Source organism: Erinaceus europaeus, chromosome 8 (assembly GCF_950295315.1).
Source record: "Erinaceus europaeus chromosome 8, mEriEur2.1, whole genome shotgun sequence".
Lineage (NCBI taxonomy): Eukaryota > Metazoa > Chordata > Mammalia > Eulipotyphla > Erinaceidae > Erinaceus > Erinaceus europaeus.
The window spans coordinates 83,791,718-83,812,961 of record NC_080169.1 but is presented as its reverse complement, the minus strand read 5'-3'; the positions used below and the strand labels follow the sequence as shown (position 1 = coordinate 83,812,961).

Genomic DNA, 21,244 nt, shown 5'->3' with positions numbered 1-21,244 from the left:
CCCAGAACCTTGCCCCACTAGGGAAAGAGAGAGACAGGATGGGAGTATGGGTCGACCTGTCAATTCCCATGTTCAGTGGAGAAGCAATTACAGAAGCCAGTCCTTCAACCTTCTGCATCCCACAATGATCTTGGGTCCATACTCCCAGAGGGTTAAAGAATAGGAAAGCTATCAGGGGAGGGGTTGGTATACGAAGGTCTGGTGGTGGGAACTGTATAAAGCTGTGCCCCTCTTATCCTATGATTTTGTCAATGTTTCCTTTTTATAACTAAAATATTTAAAAATAATAATAATAAATTAAAAGACAGAGGACGATGGAGAGACACTTGCAAACTTGTTTCACTACTCATGAAGCTTTTGCCCCTATGGGTGGGAAGAATCTAGAACCTGGGTCCTTGCACAAGATGTTCTTATGCACTCAACCAGGTACATGACACAATTATAGAATTTTCAGTCAGGTGAATTCTTAGAAGTCTTTTAGCTCAACCTGATAAGAGTTTAGGTGAAAACATTCAATACCAGCATCCCCAATAATAAGTCAAGGAGAGTAAGCATAAGTGCAACTAAGAATAAGGAAATATACTCTGAAAATACTTCACTCCAGTTTAAAGCTGTCATTTATGCAAAAACTTTTTCTTACAATTGGCATCACCTCCCCAAACAATAACTTGGATCCACCTGCATATCAGATTTCAGGCTCATGGAAAAAAAAAAAAAAAACTAGTTTAGCTACAGGGCCTTTGGAATTTAACTAAAATATGCCTACTAGCAACATTTCATCTGCACTATTCCAGCCTTTAGGTCCATGATTGTTCAACAATTTGTTTGGCTTCATATGTTAACTCTCTTTTAAGCCACCTGGTTCCAGATGCTAATATGATGCCAACCAGACTTCCCTGGAATTCCCACCAATGTGTCCTGGAACTCTGCTTCCCTAGAGCCCCAACCTAGTAGGGAAAGAGAGAGGCAGGAAGAGAGTATGGATCGACCAATTAACACCCATGTTCAGCAGGGAAGCAATTACAGAAGCCAGACCTTCCACCTTCTGCATCCCACAATGACCTTGGGTCCATACTCCGAGAGGGATAATGAATAGGAAAGCTATCAGGAGAGGGGATGGGACACGGAGATCTGGTGGTGGGAATTGTGTGGAGTTGTACCCCTCTTATCCTATGGTTTTGTTAACGTCTCCTTTTTAAAATATATTTTTTTAAAAAAGAAATGAAATCCTCCAAAAAAAATTTTTTAATAATGTGACTCATCTCAGTTTGCTCTATGCAATCTAAGTAATGTCTACATTTCTCTTCATGAGACATTTCTTCATTAAAACAATCAGACCATTTTGGCTCCAAATCTTAGCAACCTCATTAACTTCCACAGTTTCAGCCACCTCCAGGTAGATTCCTTGTAGATACCTAACCCTACCCCTGAGATTTCTACTAAATAGATTTGAATTTTTCCTCTCTAAGTGGTCCTATCTTTAGCAACTTAAATTCAACATTTCCTGAAATTTATGGCTACTTCTCTGCAGTCCAATTATGGCTTAAATTTTGGTCAGTAGTATTCACAATGTAGAGTCATCTTCCATATTTTTACTTCTCCCCCCACCCCAACATACTAGATTACCAACATCTGCTAGTTACAGCTTCCTCATGCTTCTCAAGTCTAGACTTTCTTTCTCAATAACGGTACCTCCAATCTTTTACTTCTAAAATCATAAACGCTTCCCTAACCCAAAGACTGAATATAGTACCACTTAGCTTATAAAAATAAATCCATTATGTATATTGATCAAAAGAAAAACTTTCATTTTATCAATGCACATATGTTAATGTTGTGAACACCTACATCTTTTCTATGTTTCATAATTTCACCTTGTATTTCAGTAAGAATAAAATGCAAAGCCTCTCAAAAAAATTTACTAAATATCCCACATATTGCTCAAATGATTAAAAAAAAAACATAGAAATAGAAAGCTTTGGGTGGGTGGTTGGTGAGGAAAGCACATGACCTGTATGTCTAATGCCCTAAATTCAATTCCTGGCACTAGACATGAGAGAACAGAGGTCTGGTCCCTCTTATACAAATAAATAAAATAAAACATTTTTAAAATAATACTTTAAAAAATATATGAAAATGAAGAACAGAGTAGGTTCAGAGACCCAGAAGGTCAAGAGTTGGTGGACCATCAAGAGGTAGAATAGGATTATAATAGTTTAAATTAGAAAAAGTGAGGAGAGGAAGTTGGTTCGTTTATACACTGCCACCAGCTTTAGGAGTGCTTCTCACCTTCTCAACCACAAATTGCCTAATTTTTAGTGTCTGAGTCTGCCTAATGGAAACCAAAATGACCTACAAACTGTATACTTTTCAGCTGGTGTCACTAGCAGACAACACAGACTCCTCCCTGCCATCCTGAGTTATTTCTCAATCTCTAAATTGTCCTGTTCCAGAACTGTACCATTCGGCTGGCAACTAGCCACAAACTAATCTCTCACCTGGTTCTTGTTATAATCTTGAATTGACATTCAGAAATGGGTTTACAGTTTAATGAGACACACATTTATATTTCATTCTCTTTCACCTTGTTGACAAATTCCTTGTAGGTAAAACTACATATTACACATTTTTCATCTTCCTAGACATTTTACATAGTAAACACACACACACAAACACACACACACACACACACACAAATCTCTATTGATAGGGTGTTCCCTTCCAATGTCTCTGTAATGTACATTTATCCTACCATAAAATTAATTTCAGATTTTATTCTTGAAACTACTGAAAAATCAAGCAGACAACAACAATAAAAGAGCACATGCATGTGAATCATCTTGTTTCAGATCATGTGGGCAGTAATCTGAAAACAGAAGTGGACTGTAAGTTGAAACCACAAGAGCTAAAATAGCTCTTTCACAGTTCCTAAATGTAAACTGTAGATGATAAAGATTCCAAATCTATGAAATGCAGTTCAGTTTCAAAAACTGCATTAAAAGCTTCCCACCTGCTATGTGGAAAACTGGGAAATGTTATGCATGTACAAACTATTGTATTTACTGTCAGGTGTAAAATATTAACCCCCCCCCAATTAACTAAGTAAAACTTTCCTATAGAATGTGCATAGCAATTTAAAAACATTTGAAATGTTTCACTAATTTCAGTTAAGTGTTAAACGCAAAGGAGAGAAGAGAAAGAAAAAGAGACAAACAGACATGGAAGGAAGCATTACCAAAGCTGACAGAGAGTGAATCCATTAAAGCAGCAGGATAACACCATTTACCTGCCTCCTAAATCATCAGAATTAAACTATCCAAACACGTAATCTAGAAACATAATTTTTTTCAGATTTTTTTATGTTTTGATTTAGAAACATAAAAAATCGCAAACCTTGACCTTTTTACAGCAGGTTGCATTATGTCATAGACAATTTGGTAGAATTGTTGTCCTCTTTTGTTTGATACTGGAGTTTTCCCTTTGCAAATGGCATAATTTAGGTTGTTATCAGTTTTTTTTCCTTATTTTCCCCAAATCATTTATTATTATAAACGTATAATTCTAACAAAATAACTGCACACTGTTATTCTACCTTTCCATGAAATCACTTCAGAGAGATCCAGGAAATAGGGTTCAAAGAAACAGGAAAGTCCCTTTACACACCCAAAATTCCACAGCTTTCCCAGTAACCCTATAAAGGTCACTCAATCATATATATTCAATCCTTGTATGCAAGCTGACCAAACAGGAGCAAAAATCATGATCTTTGTTGGCCAGAAATCTTATTCTGCCAGGTATGCTTCTGGTCTATCTTCCCCCCTCCAGTCTAGAACACAAGATCAGCTAGTGTAAACACACTTCTACTTATGTATAATGACAGACTCATCCCTTGTTGCCCACCTCTACTGTTTTCACCTTGCCAACCTCCAAGCCTATATTAATTCCAAAAAATCCATTCATTCTGCTTCTGTTCTCACGCTCTTGCATACTCCTTGCTAAGAAAGGCACTCAAACCACCCTGCTGACTGTGTCCACTAACTTCATGGCATTCATTCTTAGTTAAGTCCTCAGTGTTGCAGAGCAGCCCTTTTTGTTTACCCCAGATTGACTCCCTCTTGAATTCTTCACTCTTCATAAACTTTCCCACACATCTCAAATGTCTCCACTCTTCCTGATCTCCTTGTTTTCAGCAAATGTCACCATGTACTTTACAGTGAAGATCTAGATCTTCAGTGCCATCTTTTTTTGTATTAAATTTTCTCCAGATTTACCAGCCATCATTTTCTTTCTCATTTCATCTCAAAGGGAACTTTTTCAGCTTCCCTACAATTGATGTTTTCCTCTCATTAACCCACATACCATAACTCCACCTTTTTTCTTTAATCTCCCCGTCTCCCATTCTCTTTCCCATTAATGTGTGGTGAGCAAATAAACTCATTAAAATAAAATAAAGTAATCCAAATAGTTTATTTCTCCTTTAACAAATTAGTTCTTGTCACCATCTACACCTAGTAAGCAGCAACACATTTTGATCAACCCCTGTAGACTCTTATTTTCTGTTCTTTCCCCTTGCCTTCCTAAACACTACAGCCATTGCCTCACATTTGGTCCTCAGTGCTCCCATCCTCTCCACACATCATCTTCCTTGTGATGAATTCACTCAACCATGGACTCAGGTAAGCCTGACCTCAATGCTGCCCTCGTTACAAATTAGGTCTTTCTGTTACCTATTGGCTGCAGTAGCCAAGGATACATTCCTTAGAACCAACATGTAAACTTAACAGGGGATCCTCTTCCCACCTATTAAGTACTTTAAATTTCAATTTTCCCTCCATTTTCTTATATTAAATGTTTGGTCTATCATACACTTCAGTAAAACTGTGGTCAGTTTTAAGAGAATTGAAGATGAAGAAACGCAAAAGCAATGCCTTCAGGTAGAGATCTATCCTACTTCTGGAAGTTTCTCAATTCCTCTCTTTCTGATGCTGCCTTGGATCCATTAATCTTCTATTGGATTATTATAAAAAATAAATTTTAAAAAAACCTCCTGGCAGGTGATGGTGCACCCAGTTAAACATAGATATTACTATGAACAAGGGCCTGGGTTAGAGCACTTACTTCCACACCTGCAGGGGTGATGCTTCACAGTCAAGTTGAAGCAGGTCTACAGGGGTCTCTCTGTCTCTGTCCCTCTCTATCTCCCCTCCCCTCTCAACTTATCTCTGTCCTATCAAGTATAAAAGAAAGGGGGGGTTGGGGGAATGGCTATTAGGAGCAATGAATTCTTAGTGCTGCATACCTCCTGGATATCACTGCCCTCATTCTTGCCTCCTTCTTCAAAAATCAACCTTTGAACTACCACCAGATTTATTTTCCCAAAACTACCAATTGGATTATGTCCTTCCCCTTCTCAAAATTATTCAACTTTCACCACTACCAACAGAAAATCTGTAAAATACTCAACAAGAGAATCAGGATCTTCCACAAAATCACTTTAATCCATTTATATAACCTTATCTCACTTTTTGTTCCTTCATTCAGCCAGTACAATGCTATTAGTGAAGTATTTAACATGCTGTAATAATTCTTTCCAAGTCTTGCTTTCCACTATCCATTTCCAAATAGTTGCATCCAGTGACCACGCATCTTGGTTCAACTCAAGCAGAAAGTGTCCTCGGTGTTTTCCAAATATCTCTAATATACTAGTATCTTGTGCTATAGGAATATATGTGCAAATGTGTGTTTCCTCTGGGCATTCTGCAAGCCACATATTTCATTCATCAATCTATCTCTTTACTGAACATATGAATCATGTTATGTATATATGTACATGGCAGAATCTTATAAAGTTTCCACATAAGGCAAGAAGGGAAAAAAAGAAGAAGAAAAAAAGGAAGGAAGGGAAAACACACATATTTTTATTATTTGGGGTATGTGAAAATGATTAAGGGAAGCACTCAAAAGACACACAAGGAATATGATTTAAGTTTTAAACTAGAAAAAGGAACTTTTAAAAGTTTTGTGAAATGTTTGTCAGTTTCCTTTTTATAAATAAAAAATAAAAAAAGTTTGTTGAAGCCTTTCTCCTCTATAATCAGCTATAAAAATCTAGTATTGCAACAGATCTTTCTACAAATAAAAGCTTTGAAAAAGGAGATTTCAAACCTGAATCATAAAACAACTGGTTTGTTTTTAAAAATACAGTAGTCTAGGAGTGGGTGCAGTGATTAAAGCTTTGGACCTAGATCCTGAGCTTAAATAAATCTTTTGAAAATACAGATTCTTGGGTCTTTAACCCAGAAAGTTTGACTTTGTGTGTATGAGGTAAAGCCAGAATATCAGTTTCCTTGAAAGATTAAAATTTCCAGGTTTCTTCATTCCAACACTGTAGATATCCTGGGCCTGACAATTCTCTGTTAGTGAGCATTGTGATACCCTGTGTATTGCAACGTACTGAGCATCAGTCTCGATCTCTTTCCTGTAGATGTTAAGGGCATCCACTTACTCCCTGTTAGCACCAATAAATGTATTTCTAGACATTGCCAAATTTCTCTTGCAGGGCAAAAAAACTCCCTGTTGAAAACCAGAGAAAGTTGTCCAAAGGCAACATACTTTGAGTAATGTCATCTTTAATCAAAAGGACAAAATGTGATAAAAGCAGAGGAAAATGGAAATTACAAGCATATATCATATAAAATGAAATAAACAGATTTCCCATAAAGGAAATCTGATTAGCCACTATAAACTCCTGACAACTCAGCTAAGCTTCTAAGTCAAAGCTCTTCTTATGTAATTTCAACTTGAAGATTTTCTCCTTAGCTTCTATTTTAAATTATTTTTAATTAACTTCACTGGCATTTGCATCCTGCTATGAAAAGTCCGCCTAATAGTCTCAAAGGACTCTCCCAAGAGAGAAGAGTGCATTAAATCACACATTATCACATTAAAGTATATTCCGGCACTTGCAGTCCAACAGTCTTAAGTCTTGGCAAATGCAATAGAATGAGGGTAGGAGGGTGACACAGAGAAAGGAACAGCCTCAAGTGATTTACACTGTCCAAAGCCTACTTGTCTTCCGTTATTTCATCTTATGAAAAACTTGTATTGATCCTCTACTTTAGTCACATTGATCACACTGGCACACGATATATTTTACAATTTGTGTCTTCATTTTGGTATATCATTTGGTATATCACTGTGTATGAGACCTTGTGAAAGTCACATTAAAAACTTCTTTGGAGTGAGCTGGGTGGTAGCGCAGTGGGTTAAGCGCAGGTGGTACAAAGCACAAGGACCGGCTGAAGGATCCCTGTTCCAGCCCCCAGCTCCCCACCTGCAGGGGAGTCGGTGAAGCAGGTCTGCAGGTGTTTATTTTTCTCTCCCCCTGTCTTCCCCTCCTCTCTCCATTTCTCTCTGTCCTATACAACAACGATGACAACAATAAAACAACAAGGGCAACAAAAGGGAATAAATAAATAAACAAACAAACAAACAAACTTCTTTGGATATACTTTCTAAAAATGAAACAATCTGACAAAGTCAGTTCTAAAGATCCCTCCATTTACAAGGCACAGACTTATGAATGAAACACCTAGATATAAGGCTTTTTTGACTATATGGATTCTAGTAATTGTCTTCCCACACAGTTTATTCCTACATTTCCAGCATTATTTAATAGTACAATGAGTTTCGTATTTAATTCAAGAAAGAATTTCAATTTTGAAAAAGCCATGTATAAAAGAACCATTTGCTCTTAAAAGCAAGTATGGTCCAAATTGGCCTTCATCAATCAAAAAAGTTATACTGGTACTCTGTATAAAAAGGCAAATCAAATCAATCTTCCAGGAGTCAATCATAAGTAAGTAAATAACTTGAAATCACACATTTAATTTCAATTTCCTATAACAGAGATTATAAACCAGCTGCTCAGATGTCATTTCCAGCCTGGAGGTGTGGATGTTTTGTATGAACTGAACAAAAAAATATATATATTTAATTAGTAGCTAACTTTTTTTTTTTGGTTTCATGATTATTACGGAAGCTCAGAATCCACTGATCCTAGCCACCATATTTTTTTCCATTTTTGTTAGATAGGGCAGAGAGAAATTGAGTTGGGAGGAAAGATAGACCTGCTTTACCACTTGAGAAGTGTCTCATTGCAGCTGGGGAGCAGGTGCTTGAACACAGTCCTTGCAAGGGGTCCTTACACACAGTAGTACTATGTGCACTTACTAAGGTGCACCACCACCTGTCCCAGTTGCCATCTTCTCAGAAGGAAAAATTTCTATTTCCAGTACCTCTTGAAATCTTGGAAAATATTAACGCAAACCACAATAGTGAACTGATGCTGTGAAGTATAATCTTCTCCATCCATGGCTCACTAGTGACTTGCAACTCCAGCTGCCCCTACCTCAGAGCACCTATTCTGGTTCCCTGTGAAGTCCAGAGTAGTTAAGCTTATGGCACTGCTCTGCAGCAATTTTCAAAATACATAACAGAAAATATTTTTACTACTTTCAAAGCAATAGAAATTTTCTTGCATATTCACAGCAAATGAATAGAACGTCTAAAGACAGAGTCATGCTCTTTATAAAGAAAACCCTCTTAGGAGCAGGGTGGTAGTACAGCAGGTTAAGCGCAAGTACCACAAAGCTCAAGGACCAGCTTAAGGATCCTGGTTCAAGCGCTGGCTCCCCACCTACAGGGGAGTCACTTCATAGGTGGTGAAGCAGGTCTGCAGGTATCTATCTTTCTCTTCCCCTCCTCTCTCCATTTCTGTCTGTCCTATCTAACAACAACAACATTAATAACTACAAAAACAATTAAAAAAAATGGCAACAAGAGGGAAAATAAATAATTTTTTTAAAAATCTGAAAGAAAGAGAAAAAGAAAGAAAGAAAGAAAACCCTCCTAAATCTGAATGTGGATAAGCAGAATTGACTGTAACACAGGTTTCTAACTAACCGCATAAAAGCTATAGAAAAGAACTCCAGAATTGATGTGTAGACCAGAGTACAGAGCTCTAAAATTGGATGCAGTTTTAAGGTTCTCTGTTTTTGATTAGCAGTATTGATAGCTCATTACAACATATGTATAGGAGGGTATACCATGTCTTTTTTTGTTATTAATATATATATATATATATATTTTATTTAAGAAAGGAGACATCAACAAAACCATAGAATAAGAGGAGTACAATTCCGCACAATTCCCATAACCCGATCTCCATATCCCATCCCCTCCCCTGATAGCCTTCCCATTCTCTATCTCTCTGGGAGTATGTATCCAGGGTCATTGTGGGTTGTAGAGGGTGGAAGGTCTGGCTTCTGTAATTGCTTCCCCGCTGAACATGGGTGTTGACCATGTCTTTATTCTTATATGTGTCTAACCTTATAGTGGATTACTTGGCCCTATCTTTCCTCTTCTTAAAACTTTTTTTGTTAGCTTTCATAAAACAGTCTATTTTTCTCATTTAGAAAAAGTTATTTTATTTATTTAATCTATTTTTTTACCAGAGTACTGCTCAGCTAAGGCTTATGATGGTGCAGGGAATTCATACTGGGACTTGAGGCATGAGAGTCATTTTGCAAAACTATTATACTATCTACCCCACCCTATTTTCCCATTTAGTATAATACATAAGTCTAGTTAAAATTTTAACTATCAGGAACAATAAAATAGACCCCTTTATGGGCCCCCATAGGAACTCGCCCTCAACCTAGATCAACAATAGTAGAGAATGTTCCATCCTCTGAAGGAAGGATGGACAACATACTCTATGCTACACACGAGGAAGATGGGTCCTGAAATTGGAGCAACATGGGATGTTTCTACTCATGACCACAGAATTTGAGCTCAGTTCTACAGGGAAGCAGAGGTCACATAGGCTCCTAAGCTGAATATGAGCCCCAGATCACATCAAATCAATGGGGTTTACAGTCAACAATATTTATACCCCTTTCCCATATTAGGGAGCTACTATCTTCCCTGATCCACCTTTTTGGTCCTTTTTCCAGCCATCATCTCCCCAGACAATAACTTGAATCCACTGGTATATCAGATTGCAGGCTCAGGCGCAAAAAGAAAAAAAAAAGGGGGGGGGGGGCTCCCGGAAGATGGCGGACTGAGAAGCTGCTAGCCGCTGAGCTCCGAACACATCTCCTGGAAACGGTAGGATTTTCTGCCTTTAGCAGGACAGCCAATAAGGAGTCCTAGTGATGACACCAAGGAGTTGACTATAACTTAATGTGGGTTAAGAATTAGAGTAGGGAAAAAAGGGGAAAAAAAAAACACCTTTTTTTTTCTTCCTTTTAATTTTCAAGCATACCTCCTTCCCGCCCCCCCCCCCCAAGCAGTCCCCGGGGACCAGCTCCTAGCAGGATCCCCCACACCACCAAACAGGGTGCTTTTTTGAATTCACTGATACACATTTGGGAATTTCCTTTCACTGCTCTTTAATTACAACTCTTTTTCTTATCTTCTACCTTTTCTCTCTCTTGTCTCTCTCTCTCTCTCTCTCTCTTTTTTTTAAACTTGTCATACACTTCTTCCTTCTTCTTTGCCTTTCTGAATTTGTGAATTATTTTGGGGAAGAAATATGACTCAGAGTGGACTCTCTATGTGTGTATCTCTGCTCTAGTTCCCTTTCCCCTCTTGTTATCCCTAGAATATACAGTGGATAGTAGATTTGCATAACTGTCTATTCTTGCTAACCTTTCTTTCTTTTCTCTTTCCTCACTGGGATTTGGTTACTACTTTTTCATGGATTGGAGAAATTGTTTGGCTAACTGGTAAGGATTAAACTACTTCAATACTTGCTTCAATTGCTACTGTAATTCCTGAGGTTGGTGAGTGCAATTGTCATAAAGGTATTTAGTACAGTATTACTTGTACTCAAGAAACAACAACTGAGGAACAACAGAGCATAAAAAAAGAGAAACACATAAATAAAAAAAATGGATAGATCAAAAACAAATAAAACTGCTACTCCAATGAATGAAGACAAGAGCCCAGAAGAAACTACAAATCAGCCAGAAATAACCATAGATAAGAAAAGTATGCAAGCAATAATAAACTTCTTAATCACAGAAATGAAAACAACATTGGAGGAAAGGAATGGCAGTATTAGGGAAACAACAGTTGAGACCCCCAAGGAAAATACTGATTATCTTGAGGCAATTAGAGAACTGAAAGCTGAAATAGCTGTAATGAAGAAAGAAGCTGAGGCAAGTGAAAGCAGACTAACAGAAGCAGAAAACAGAATTAGTCAGACAGAGGATGAGTTAGAGAAAACAAATAAAGAGGTGAAGGAGCTTAAAAAGAGATTGATAGACACTGAAAACAACAACAGAGACATATGGGATGATCTCAAAAGAAGTAACATTCGTATAATTGGCCTGCCAGAGGAAGAAAGAGAGGAAGGGGAAGCAAACATTCTAGAGGAAATAATAGAAGAAAACTTCCCAGACCTGAATAACAGAAATGATATCAAGATTCAAGAGGCCCAGAGAGTACCAAACAGAATTAACCCAGACCTGAAGACACCAAGACACATCATAGTCACAGTGAGAAGAAGTAAGGGTAAAGAAAGGATCCTAAAGGCCGCAAGAGAGAAACAAAAAGTCACATACAAGGAAAAACCCATAAGATTATCTGCAGACTTCTCCACTCAAACTCTAAAAGCCAGAAGGGAGTGGCAAGATATCTATGGAACCTTGAATGAAAAAGGGTTTCAACCAAGGATAATATATCCTGCTAGACTTTCATTCAAACTAGATGGAGAGATCAAAACCTTCTTAGATAAACAACAGTTAAAGGAGGCAACCATCACCAAGCTGGCCCTGAAAGAGGTACTAAAAGACCTCTTATAAACAAGAACATCACTATAATACTTCCAATATATCAGAGCAAATTTTTTTTTAGAACAATGGCACTACAATACATTAAGTCCATAATATCAATAAATGTCAATGGCTTAAACTCACCCATCAAAAGGCACAGGGTAGGGGGATGGATCAGAAAACATAACCCAACCATATGCTGCTTGCAAGAATCCCATCTGACACAACAAGATAAACACAGACTTAAAGTGAAAGGATGGAAAACTATCATACAGGCTAACAGACCACAAAAAAGGGCAGGAAAAGCCATTCTCATCTCTGACACAATAGATCTTAAATTAAATAAAGTAATAAAAGATAGGCAAGGACATTACATAATGATTAGAGGATCAATCAGCCAAGAAGACTTAACAAGTATTAACATCTATGCACCCAACGAGGGACCATCTAAATACATTAAGCATGAACTGAAAGAATTTCAAAAATACATCAATAGTAATACAATAATAGTGGGAGACTTCAGTACCCCACTCTCACACTTAGACAGATCAACAAAGCAGAGAACCAATAAAGATACAGAGAATTGAATGAAGAGATCGACAAACTAGACCTATTGGACATTTTCAGACTCCTCCACCCCAAAAAACTGGAATACACCTTTTTTTCAAATCCACATAACACATACTCAAGGATAGACCACATGTTAGGCCACAAAGACAGCATCAATAAATTCAAGAGCATTGAAATCATCCCAAGTATCTTCACAGACCACAGTGGAGTAAAACTAACATTTAAGAACAAACAGAAAATTATTAAAAGACACAGAATTTGGAAACAAAACAACATGCTCCTTAAGAAACACTGGGTCAGAGACTCACTCAAGCAGGAAATTCAAATGTACCTGGAAACTAATGAAAATGAAGACACAACCTATCAAAATATTTGGGACACAGCTAAAGCAGTACTGAGAGGGAAACTTATAGCCATACAATCACATATTAAACACCAAGAAGAAGCTCAAATGAATGACCTTACTGCACACCTCAAGGACTTAGAGGAAGAGGAACAAAGGAACCCTAAAGCAAATAGAAGGACAGAAATCACTAAAGTTAGAGCAGAAATAAACAACATCGAAAATAAAAGAACCATACAGAAGATCAATGAAGCCAAATGTTGGTTCTTTGAAAGATTAAACAAAATTGATAAACCCCTAGCCAGACTCACCAAACAAAAAAGAGAGAAGACTCAAATTAATAGAATTGTAAACGATGCAGGAGATATCACAACTGACACCACAGAAATCCAGAAAATCCTGAGAAACTTCTATAAAGAACTATATGCCACCAAGCTAGAGAATCTGGAAGAAATGGATCAATTCCTAGAAATCTATGCACTTCCAAAACTGAACCAAGAAGAACTACAAAATCTAAATGCACCAATCACAGACAAAGAAATTGAAAACATTATTAAGAATCTCCCCAAAAACAAGTCCTGGATCAGATGGCTTCACAAAAGAATTCTACAAAACTTTCAGGAAACAGTTAATACCCATAATCCTTAAGCTATTCCATAAGATTGAAGAAACAGGAATACTCCCTTCCACCTTCTATGAAGCCAACATCACCCTGATACCAAAAGCTGATAGGGACAGAACAAAAAAGGAAAACTACAGACCAATATCTCTGATGAACATAGATGCCAAAATATTAAACAAGATCTTGGCCAACCGGATACAGCAACATATCATCACAACCAAGTGGGATTCATACCAGGAATGCAAGGCTGGTTCAACATCCATAAGTCAATCAATGTCATTCACCACATCAATAAAAGCAAAGCCAAAAACCACATGATTATCTCAATAGATGCAGAGAAAGCCTTTGACAATATACAACACCCATTCATGCTCTAAACTCTACAAAAAATGGGAATAGATGGGAAATTCCTCAAGATAGTGGAGTCTATATATAGCAAACCTACAGCCAACATCATACTCAATGGACAGAAGCTGAAAGCATTCCCCCTCAGATCGGGGACTAGACAGGGCTGTCCACTGTCACCGTTACTCTTCAACATAGTATTGGAAGTTCTTGCCATAGCAATCAGGCAAGAGAAAGAAATTAAAGGAATACAGATTGGAAGGGAAAAAGTCAAGCTCTCACTATTTGCAGATAATATGATAGTATACATAGAAAGACCTAAAGAATCCAGCAGAAAACTACTGGAAGTTATTAGGCAATATAGCAATGTATCAGGCTACAAAATCAATGTACAAAAATCAGTGGCATTTCTTTATGCAAACACTAAATCTGAAGAAGAAGACATCCAGAAATCACTCCTACTTACTGTTTCAGCAAAATCAATCAAATACCTAGGAATAAAGTTGACCAAAGAAGTGAAAGACTCGTATGCTGAAAACTATGAGTCGCTACTCAAGGAAATAGAAACTGATACCAAGAAATGGAAAGATATTCCATGCTCATGGATTGGAGGAATAAATCTCGTCAAAATGAATATTCTCCCCAGAGCCATATACAAATTTAATACAATACCCATCAAAGTTCCACCAAGCTTCTTTAAGAGAATAGAACAAAAACTACATTCATTTATCTGGAACCTGAAAACACCTAGAATTGCCAAAACCATCTTGAGGAAAAGAAACAGAAATGGAGGCATCACACTCCCAGACCTTAAACTATATTATAAAGCCATCATCATCAAAACAGCATGGTACTGGAACAAAAATAGGCACACAGACCAGTGGAACAGAATTGAAAGCCCAGAAGTAAATCCATACACCTATGGGCATCTAATCTTTGATAAGGGGGCCCAAAGGATTAAATGGAAAAAGGAGGATCTCTTCAATAAATGGTGCTGGGAAAACTGGGTTGAAACTTGCAGAAGAATGAAATTGAACCACTTTATCTCACCAGAAACAAAAATCAACTCCAAATGGATTAAAGACCAAGATGTCAGACCAGAAACAATCAAATACTTAGAGGAAAACATTGATAAAACACTTTCCCACCTACACCTCAAGGATATCTTTGATGAATCAAACCCAGTTGCAAGGAAGACTAAAGCAGAAACAAACCAATAGGACTACATCAAATTGAAAAGCTTCTGCACAGCCAAAGAAACTATTAAACAAACAGAGAGACCCCTCACAGAATGGGAGAAGATCTTCACATGCCAGACATCAGACATGAAACTAATCACCAAAATATGTAAAGAGCTCAGCAAACTTAGCACCATAAAAGCAAATGAACCCATCCAAAAGTGGGCAGAGGATATGAACAAAACATTCACTACAGAGGAGATCCAAAAGGCTAACAAACATATGAAAAACTGCTCTAGGTCACTGATTGTCAGAGAAATGCAAATTAAGACAACACTAAGATACAACCTCACTCCTGTAAGAATGGCATACATCAAAAAGGACAGCAGCAACAAATGCTGGAGAGGATGTGGGGACAGAGGAACCCTTTTACATTGCTGGTGGGAATGTAAATTGGTACAGCCTCCGTGGAGAGCAGTCTGGAAAACTCTCAGAAGGCTAGACATGGACCTTCCATATGATCCAGTAATTCCTCTCCTGGGGTTATACCCCAAGGACTCCATAACACCCAACCAAAAAGAGGTGTGTACTCCTATGCTCATAGCAGCACAATTCATAATAGCTAAAACCTGGAAGCAACCCAGATGCCCAACAACAGATGAGTGGCTGAGAAAGCTGTGGTATATATACACAATGGAATACTATGCAGCTATCAAGAACAATGGACCCACCTTCTCTGACCCATCTTGGACAGAGCTAAAAGGAATTATGTTAAGTGAACTAAGTCAGAAAGATAAAGATGAGTATGGGATGATCCCACTCATCAACATAAGTTGAGGAAGAAGATCTGAAAGTGAAACTAAAAGCAGGATCTGATCAAATTGTAAGTAGGGCAACAAAGTAAAAACCCTGTGGTGAGGGGTAGACATGCAGCTTCCTGGGACAGTGGGGGGTGGGAGTGGGTGGGAGGGATGGGTCACAGTCTTTTGGTGGTGGGAATGTTGTTTATGTACACTCCTAGCAAAATTAGACATATAAATCAGTAGTTAATTAATATGAGAGGGGGAAAATCAGTTGTACGTCTCAAAGTTTCTCAAAACACAAACTGAATCTTTTTAATATATAGGCTGTGTATTTGATATGCAGACTCTCTCACAATCTAGACCAAGTAGACTAGAAGCATCCAATAGCAAAGCTATATACAAGATAATGGATACTGTACAGCAAACCATAACAAAAGGACTTTTCAAAGTTAACCCAGTTACCAAATAATGTGATGATAACATTAACTATCGATTGTCTTTTTGAACCCTAAGACAGCAGGAACCTCACATCTCCACTATAGAGCCCCTACTTCCCCCAGTCCTGGAACCATTGGATAGGGCCCACTTTCCCTTATGCGTCTCCCAATCCATACCAAATAATATTGCATCCACCGATCACAACCTAACCAATGCAACGATTGCCACCTCAACATGCTTCACCTCAGACTGTGTCCAGAGACTTCACGTGTGGAATGACAACCCTTCAGCTTCATTACTCGGGTGAGACCTTTCCTTTTATAGTACATTCTAATTTCATCTCAGGTGGTTCACTTTCTAACAAAGTCCCATAACCTAGATATACACCAGTTTCTGTGAGAGAGAGCTTATGTTCACACGTATCCATAAACTACTGCAAAATATATACCTGAAAGCAGAAGTACACTAGAGTTTGCAGTGAGTACCTCCCTATCACTTCCTCTCCACTATTCCAAGCTTGGGATCCATGATTGCTCAACAATTTGTTTGGCTTCGTATGTTAACTCTCTTTTCAATCACCAGGTTCCAGATGCCACAAGGATGCTGGCCAGGCTTCCCTGGATTGAAGACCCCACCAATGTGTCCTGGAGCTCAGCTTCCCCAGAGACACCTCTTACTAGGTAAAGAGAGAGGCAGACTGGGAGTATGGACCGACCAGTCAACGCCCATGTTCAGCGGGGAAGCAATTACAGAAGCAAGACCTTCTACCTTCTGCAACCCTCAATGACCCTGGGTCCATGCTCCCAGAGGGCTAGAGAATGGGAAAGCTTTCATGGGAAGGGGTAGGTTAAGGAGATTGGGTGGTGGGAATTGTGTGGAGTTGTACCCCTCCTACCTTATGGTTTTGTTCGTTAATCCTTACTTAAATAAAAAATTTAAAAAAGGGTGGGGGGAGAACTAGTATAGCCACAGGCCCTTTGGAATTTAACTGAAATATGTCTACTAGCTATCTACAAAATAGAGTAGCCACCAACTCTTCATCTGCACTATTCCAGCCTTTAGGTCCATGATTGGTAAACAATTTGTTAGCTTTATATGTTAACTCTCTTGTCATCCACCAGGTTCCAGATGCTAGCATGATGCCAAACAGACTTCCCTGGACAGATGACCCCACCAATGTGTTCTGGAGCTCCAAACCCCCAGAGCCCTTCCCCACTAAGGAAAGAAAGAGGCAGGCTGGGAGTATGGATTGACCTGTCAATGCCTATGTTCAGTGGGGAAGCAATTACAGAAGCCAGACCTTCAACCTTCTGCATCCCACAATGACCTTGGAAGTCCATACTCCCAGAGGCTTAAAGAATAGGAAAGCTACAAGGGGACGGGATGGGATACAGAGTTCTGGTGGTGGGAATTGTAGGAAGCTGTATGCCTCTTATCCTATGGTTTTGTCAAAGTTTCCTTTTTATAAATAAATATTTTTTAATTTGGCAAACTAAAAAACACATCCACCAGAGAATCAATCTACTGTACTTTATTGAAATGATAATAATAAAGACCATGATACCAAAGGAAGAGAATAAAAGAACTTGAGAACTCATAATAAAGTTGTCTACAATTAAGACTTTTTTACTGCTTACTAAAATGTCAACAGAACCATGGGAAACTATATCTTGAAGTATTTTTCCTACATACTCATTATGAAGCTCAGAGGACATTTTGAATCAAAAGTAAATGAATAAAAAGAGTACGTAACCATGTCACTAATTACAAGTCAATCGTCAGTTAAAAATATAACCTAGATTAATAGGTATAGCATTCATGGTGGGTATGTGATATGAGACATTCTAATGTAGACCATTCTAGAGGCCTGCTTCTTAAAGCGAGATCTAATGATATCTTACAGTCTTGCACTATTTCAAATGCACTATTTCACTGAAAGCTAGTCCTGCTTATTTTTTAAATGCATATATTAAGTTGGACCTTGTAATCACCAAACGTTTCTAAATCTACTGTATGTTGGTATTTATTTTTGATATTACTATTGTAATATATTGTAACAATATATATTGTTATATACAATATATATTGTTATATACAATATATTGTTATATACAATATATATTGTTATATACAATATATATAATTACAATATATACATACATATATATATATATGTATATATAATATACAATATATATATAATTGTTATATACAATATATTGTTATATACAATATATATTGTAACAATAGTGACTGAAACCAGGCAGGGGTATACAGGGCAGAGTACATACATTACAGTGGGCAAGAATTCAGTCAGGCTCCTAGTTACCACCTGCAGGAGGATGCTTCACAAATGTGAAGCAGTGCTGTGGTTGTCTCTATCTCTCTATATCTATTTCCCCTCCCCTCTCCCCTCTCAGTTTCTCAGTCTCTATTAAAACTAAACAATTAAGACCATCTTTAAAAGTAAAAAAAAAAAAAAAAAAAGGTGGGGGCAGGTTAAGCTTACATGGCACAAAGTGCAAGGACTGGCATAAGGATCCTGGTTTGAGCCCCCAGCTCCCCACCTGTAGGGGGGTCAATTGACAAACGGTAAAGCAGGTCTGCAGGTGTCTATCTTTCTCTCCCCTTTTCTATGTTCCTCTCCTCTCTCAGTTTCTCTCTGGCCTATCCAACAACAGCAATAACAACGACAAGGGCAACAAAGGCAAAAGAAAAAAAGGGGGGATGGATGGCCTCCAGGAGCAGTGGATTCATAGTGCAGGCACCAAAGACCAGCGATAAGCCTAGAGGCAAAAATTAATTAATTAATTAATTAATTAATTAAAAAGCAATAGTGACTAACAGCTCAAGTGACACATAAAAGTCATCAATGTGAGCACATCACCACAGAAGGTATGCCTAATGATAGAAAAATGATTGCATGGGCAATACAATAGGCAGAAGAATATGGGCTGCTTCTGGGGGGAAAAGCTTATTCTGGTTGGAATTTTCTGATTTTCTCTGTTTAAAAAAAGATGACTCAGTGCTTAGAAGGGAAAAACAATGATAAACATAATTCGATTTAACAGTCCTGAATGCCAGAACATTTTAATTTAGTCACGGACATTTTCTGCTTTTACCTACTGTGGGTTCTATATTAACATCTTCTTTCCCGTGTTTATTTGCCTTAAAAAAAAAAAAAAGGAAAATAAAACTAAAATCTAAAGGAAAAAGTCAATACTGTAAAACATATCTTTAAACCCTGGAAAATTATTCAATTTATACCAGAGTCAGAATTCTGTAACTGAGAGCTACTACTCTCAGAGGAAAATGCATTACAGAAGTAAAGCTCTGTCACCAGTGAAAACTTCAAGAGAAGACACTGTTTCTAAACTTGTTAGGGCAGTTTGCCAGAATCAAGAGTATTTTCTTTATAGGCTGTATGTGTTTACACTTTGGAAGAGTACAAAAAAACTAATTCATTCTTGGAAACTGTTTCTTCTAAAAAGTGTTTATTGCAAAATAAAGGTTACTGAAAACATAAGCATGAGCCATTCCAAAGGTATTGGTCACAGAAACCTGCATTATCAAGGGCAATCCAAAAACAGATACATAGAAACAGGGAGGTAAGGTTAGGAGAGTGTATGTTCAGACAGAAGCAGCAGTCCTGATGTGATGAAGACTTAACTGGAAAGAGAAGGTAAGTGCTCACAGCCCACACTTTTAGTTTTAGGCCCCGAAATGCATGTTTAAGAAGAAGCAATCCTGTCATCCAGTTTTTCCACCGCCAATGGCAGGGGGAGTGGAGGGGCAAAGGATCCCGCCCTCTTATCCTGTTGTTGATCCAGGGCTGGAATCCTGGAGAACTTGCTTGAGGAAATCTTCACAATGCAAAAGTCCGCAATTTGCAGGTAGCGCTCCCCAAATAAACCTCCTCGCCCCAGCAGAGAGAACAAACAACAGAAAAGCTTGCAACTCGCAAGCGCGCACTCACCCAGGGCCAAGGCGCCCAGCCGCCCGCTTCCCGCCAGGGCCGCGCACTGCGCCCCCGCGGGCCCCGGAACGTGGGCTTCGCCGGCGAGGGACATGGGCCGCTCCACGGAGCCCGCGCGCCCGCCTAGCTCACTGCCCCACCGGGCGGACGTGCGAAAGACTGTTGGGTCCAGGGATATGACTGCTTCTGGCGAGGAAAAAAAAAGCGTTTTGAGAGACAAGCACACACCTCCCAGGCGGGATGCCCACCCCCCAGCTCCACTTCCCTCCCCCAAACCCCACCCCAGGGAAGTTTTGATTTGAAACCGGGGAGAAAAGCTGTAACCCAGCAAGCTGACTGAGGCACTTTTCAAAGTCCCAGGGGGGCATTGGAGGAGAAGGGGGCAAAGTGGGAGGGACTACAGTGAGTAGTGAGTACGAAAAGAGACTGGATTTGGGAAAAGCTTTGGTAAAGGTGCACCCCATTCTAACACCCAGAAGACTTCCACCTACCTCGACATCCCCCTCAACTGGCTTAAAGCCCCCGGTCGTCTTACTGCTCCACCTTCAGAAAGTTAGAGGAGCTCCCGCAGCAGCTTCATCTCGCCCTGTGGCCCGATGGCAGCGGTGGCCGCCCAGGCGCGTCCCTCCCCGCCTCTTTCAGGCTCAAACCAGATGCCGCAGTGGCAATGACTGCAACCGCCTCTGCTCCTCTGACTCTGAGCTCTCCACCCCCTCTTTCCAGCCAGCTCACTCTGGCCGGTTCCCCTCCAACAGAGACTTTTCCTCTACTTTGCTTTTCTTCCTCCTGCCACCACTTTATACTAGTGAAACACTTCTCTCTGTTGTTTCTTTTCATCATATCCGGATTGATGAGGCCTCGAACTCTTGGCTGAAAGCCCCTAAAGATGGGGGCGGTGCAACTGGGCCTCAGCCCTGTGCTTCCTGCCCCTATGGCTGTGTAGGTCAGGAAGTCAAAGTCTGACAGGGTTGGCACTGGGCCTTGGAGTGCCTCCAGGGGCTGGTTAAACAGAATTAGCTGGTCCCTAGCTGCACAAGTACTTCTTAAGCACAATCACCCCCTATCATCTCTAACAACTCCTTTTTTAATTCAACCCAAGATTGACTGAAGTTTTGGTGAAAAGTAGAAA

General features: G+C 39.0%; 1 protein-coding gene across 7 annotated transcripts in view; it reads right to left on the bottom strand.

The window, feature by feature from the left end:
* The window catches only part of MDFIC (MyoD family inhibitor domain containing), a 198,328-nt gene extending 177,423 nt beyond the window's left edge, over nucleotides 1-20,905 (bottom strand). For 4 of the 7 annotated variants that reach the window (XM_060196471.1, XM_016185201.2, XM_060196470.1 and 1 more), the window contains exons 1-2: nucleotides 20,607-20,904; nucleotides 20,116-20,301 (exon numbers count right to left, since the gene is read on the bottom strand). In XM_060196471.1, coding sequence (XP_060052454.1) covers nucleotides 20,116-20,209 — 94 coding nt within the window. In that variant the 5' untranslated portion in view covers nucleotides 20,210-20,301; nucleotides 20,607-20,904. Of the gene's footprint in view, nucleotides 1-20,115; nucleotides 20,302-20,606 lie in introns of all 7 variants that reach the window. The other 3 variants (XM_060196468.1, XM_060196472.1, XM_060196473.1) reach the window with 3 other exon arrangements.
* Between the last annotated feature and the right edge of the window lie 339 nt (nucleotides 20,906-21,244).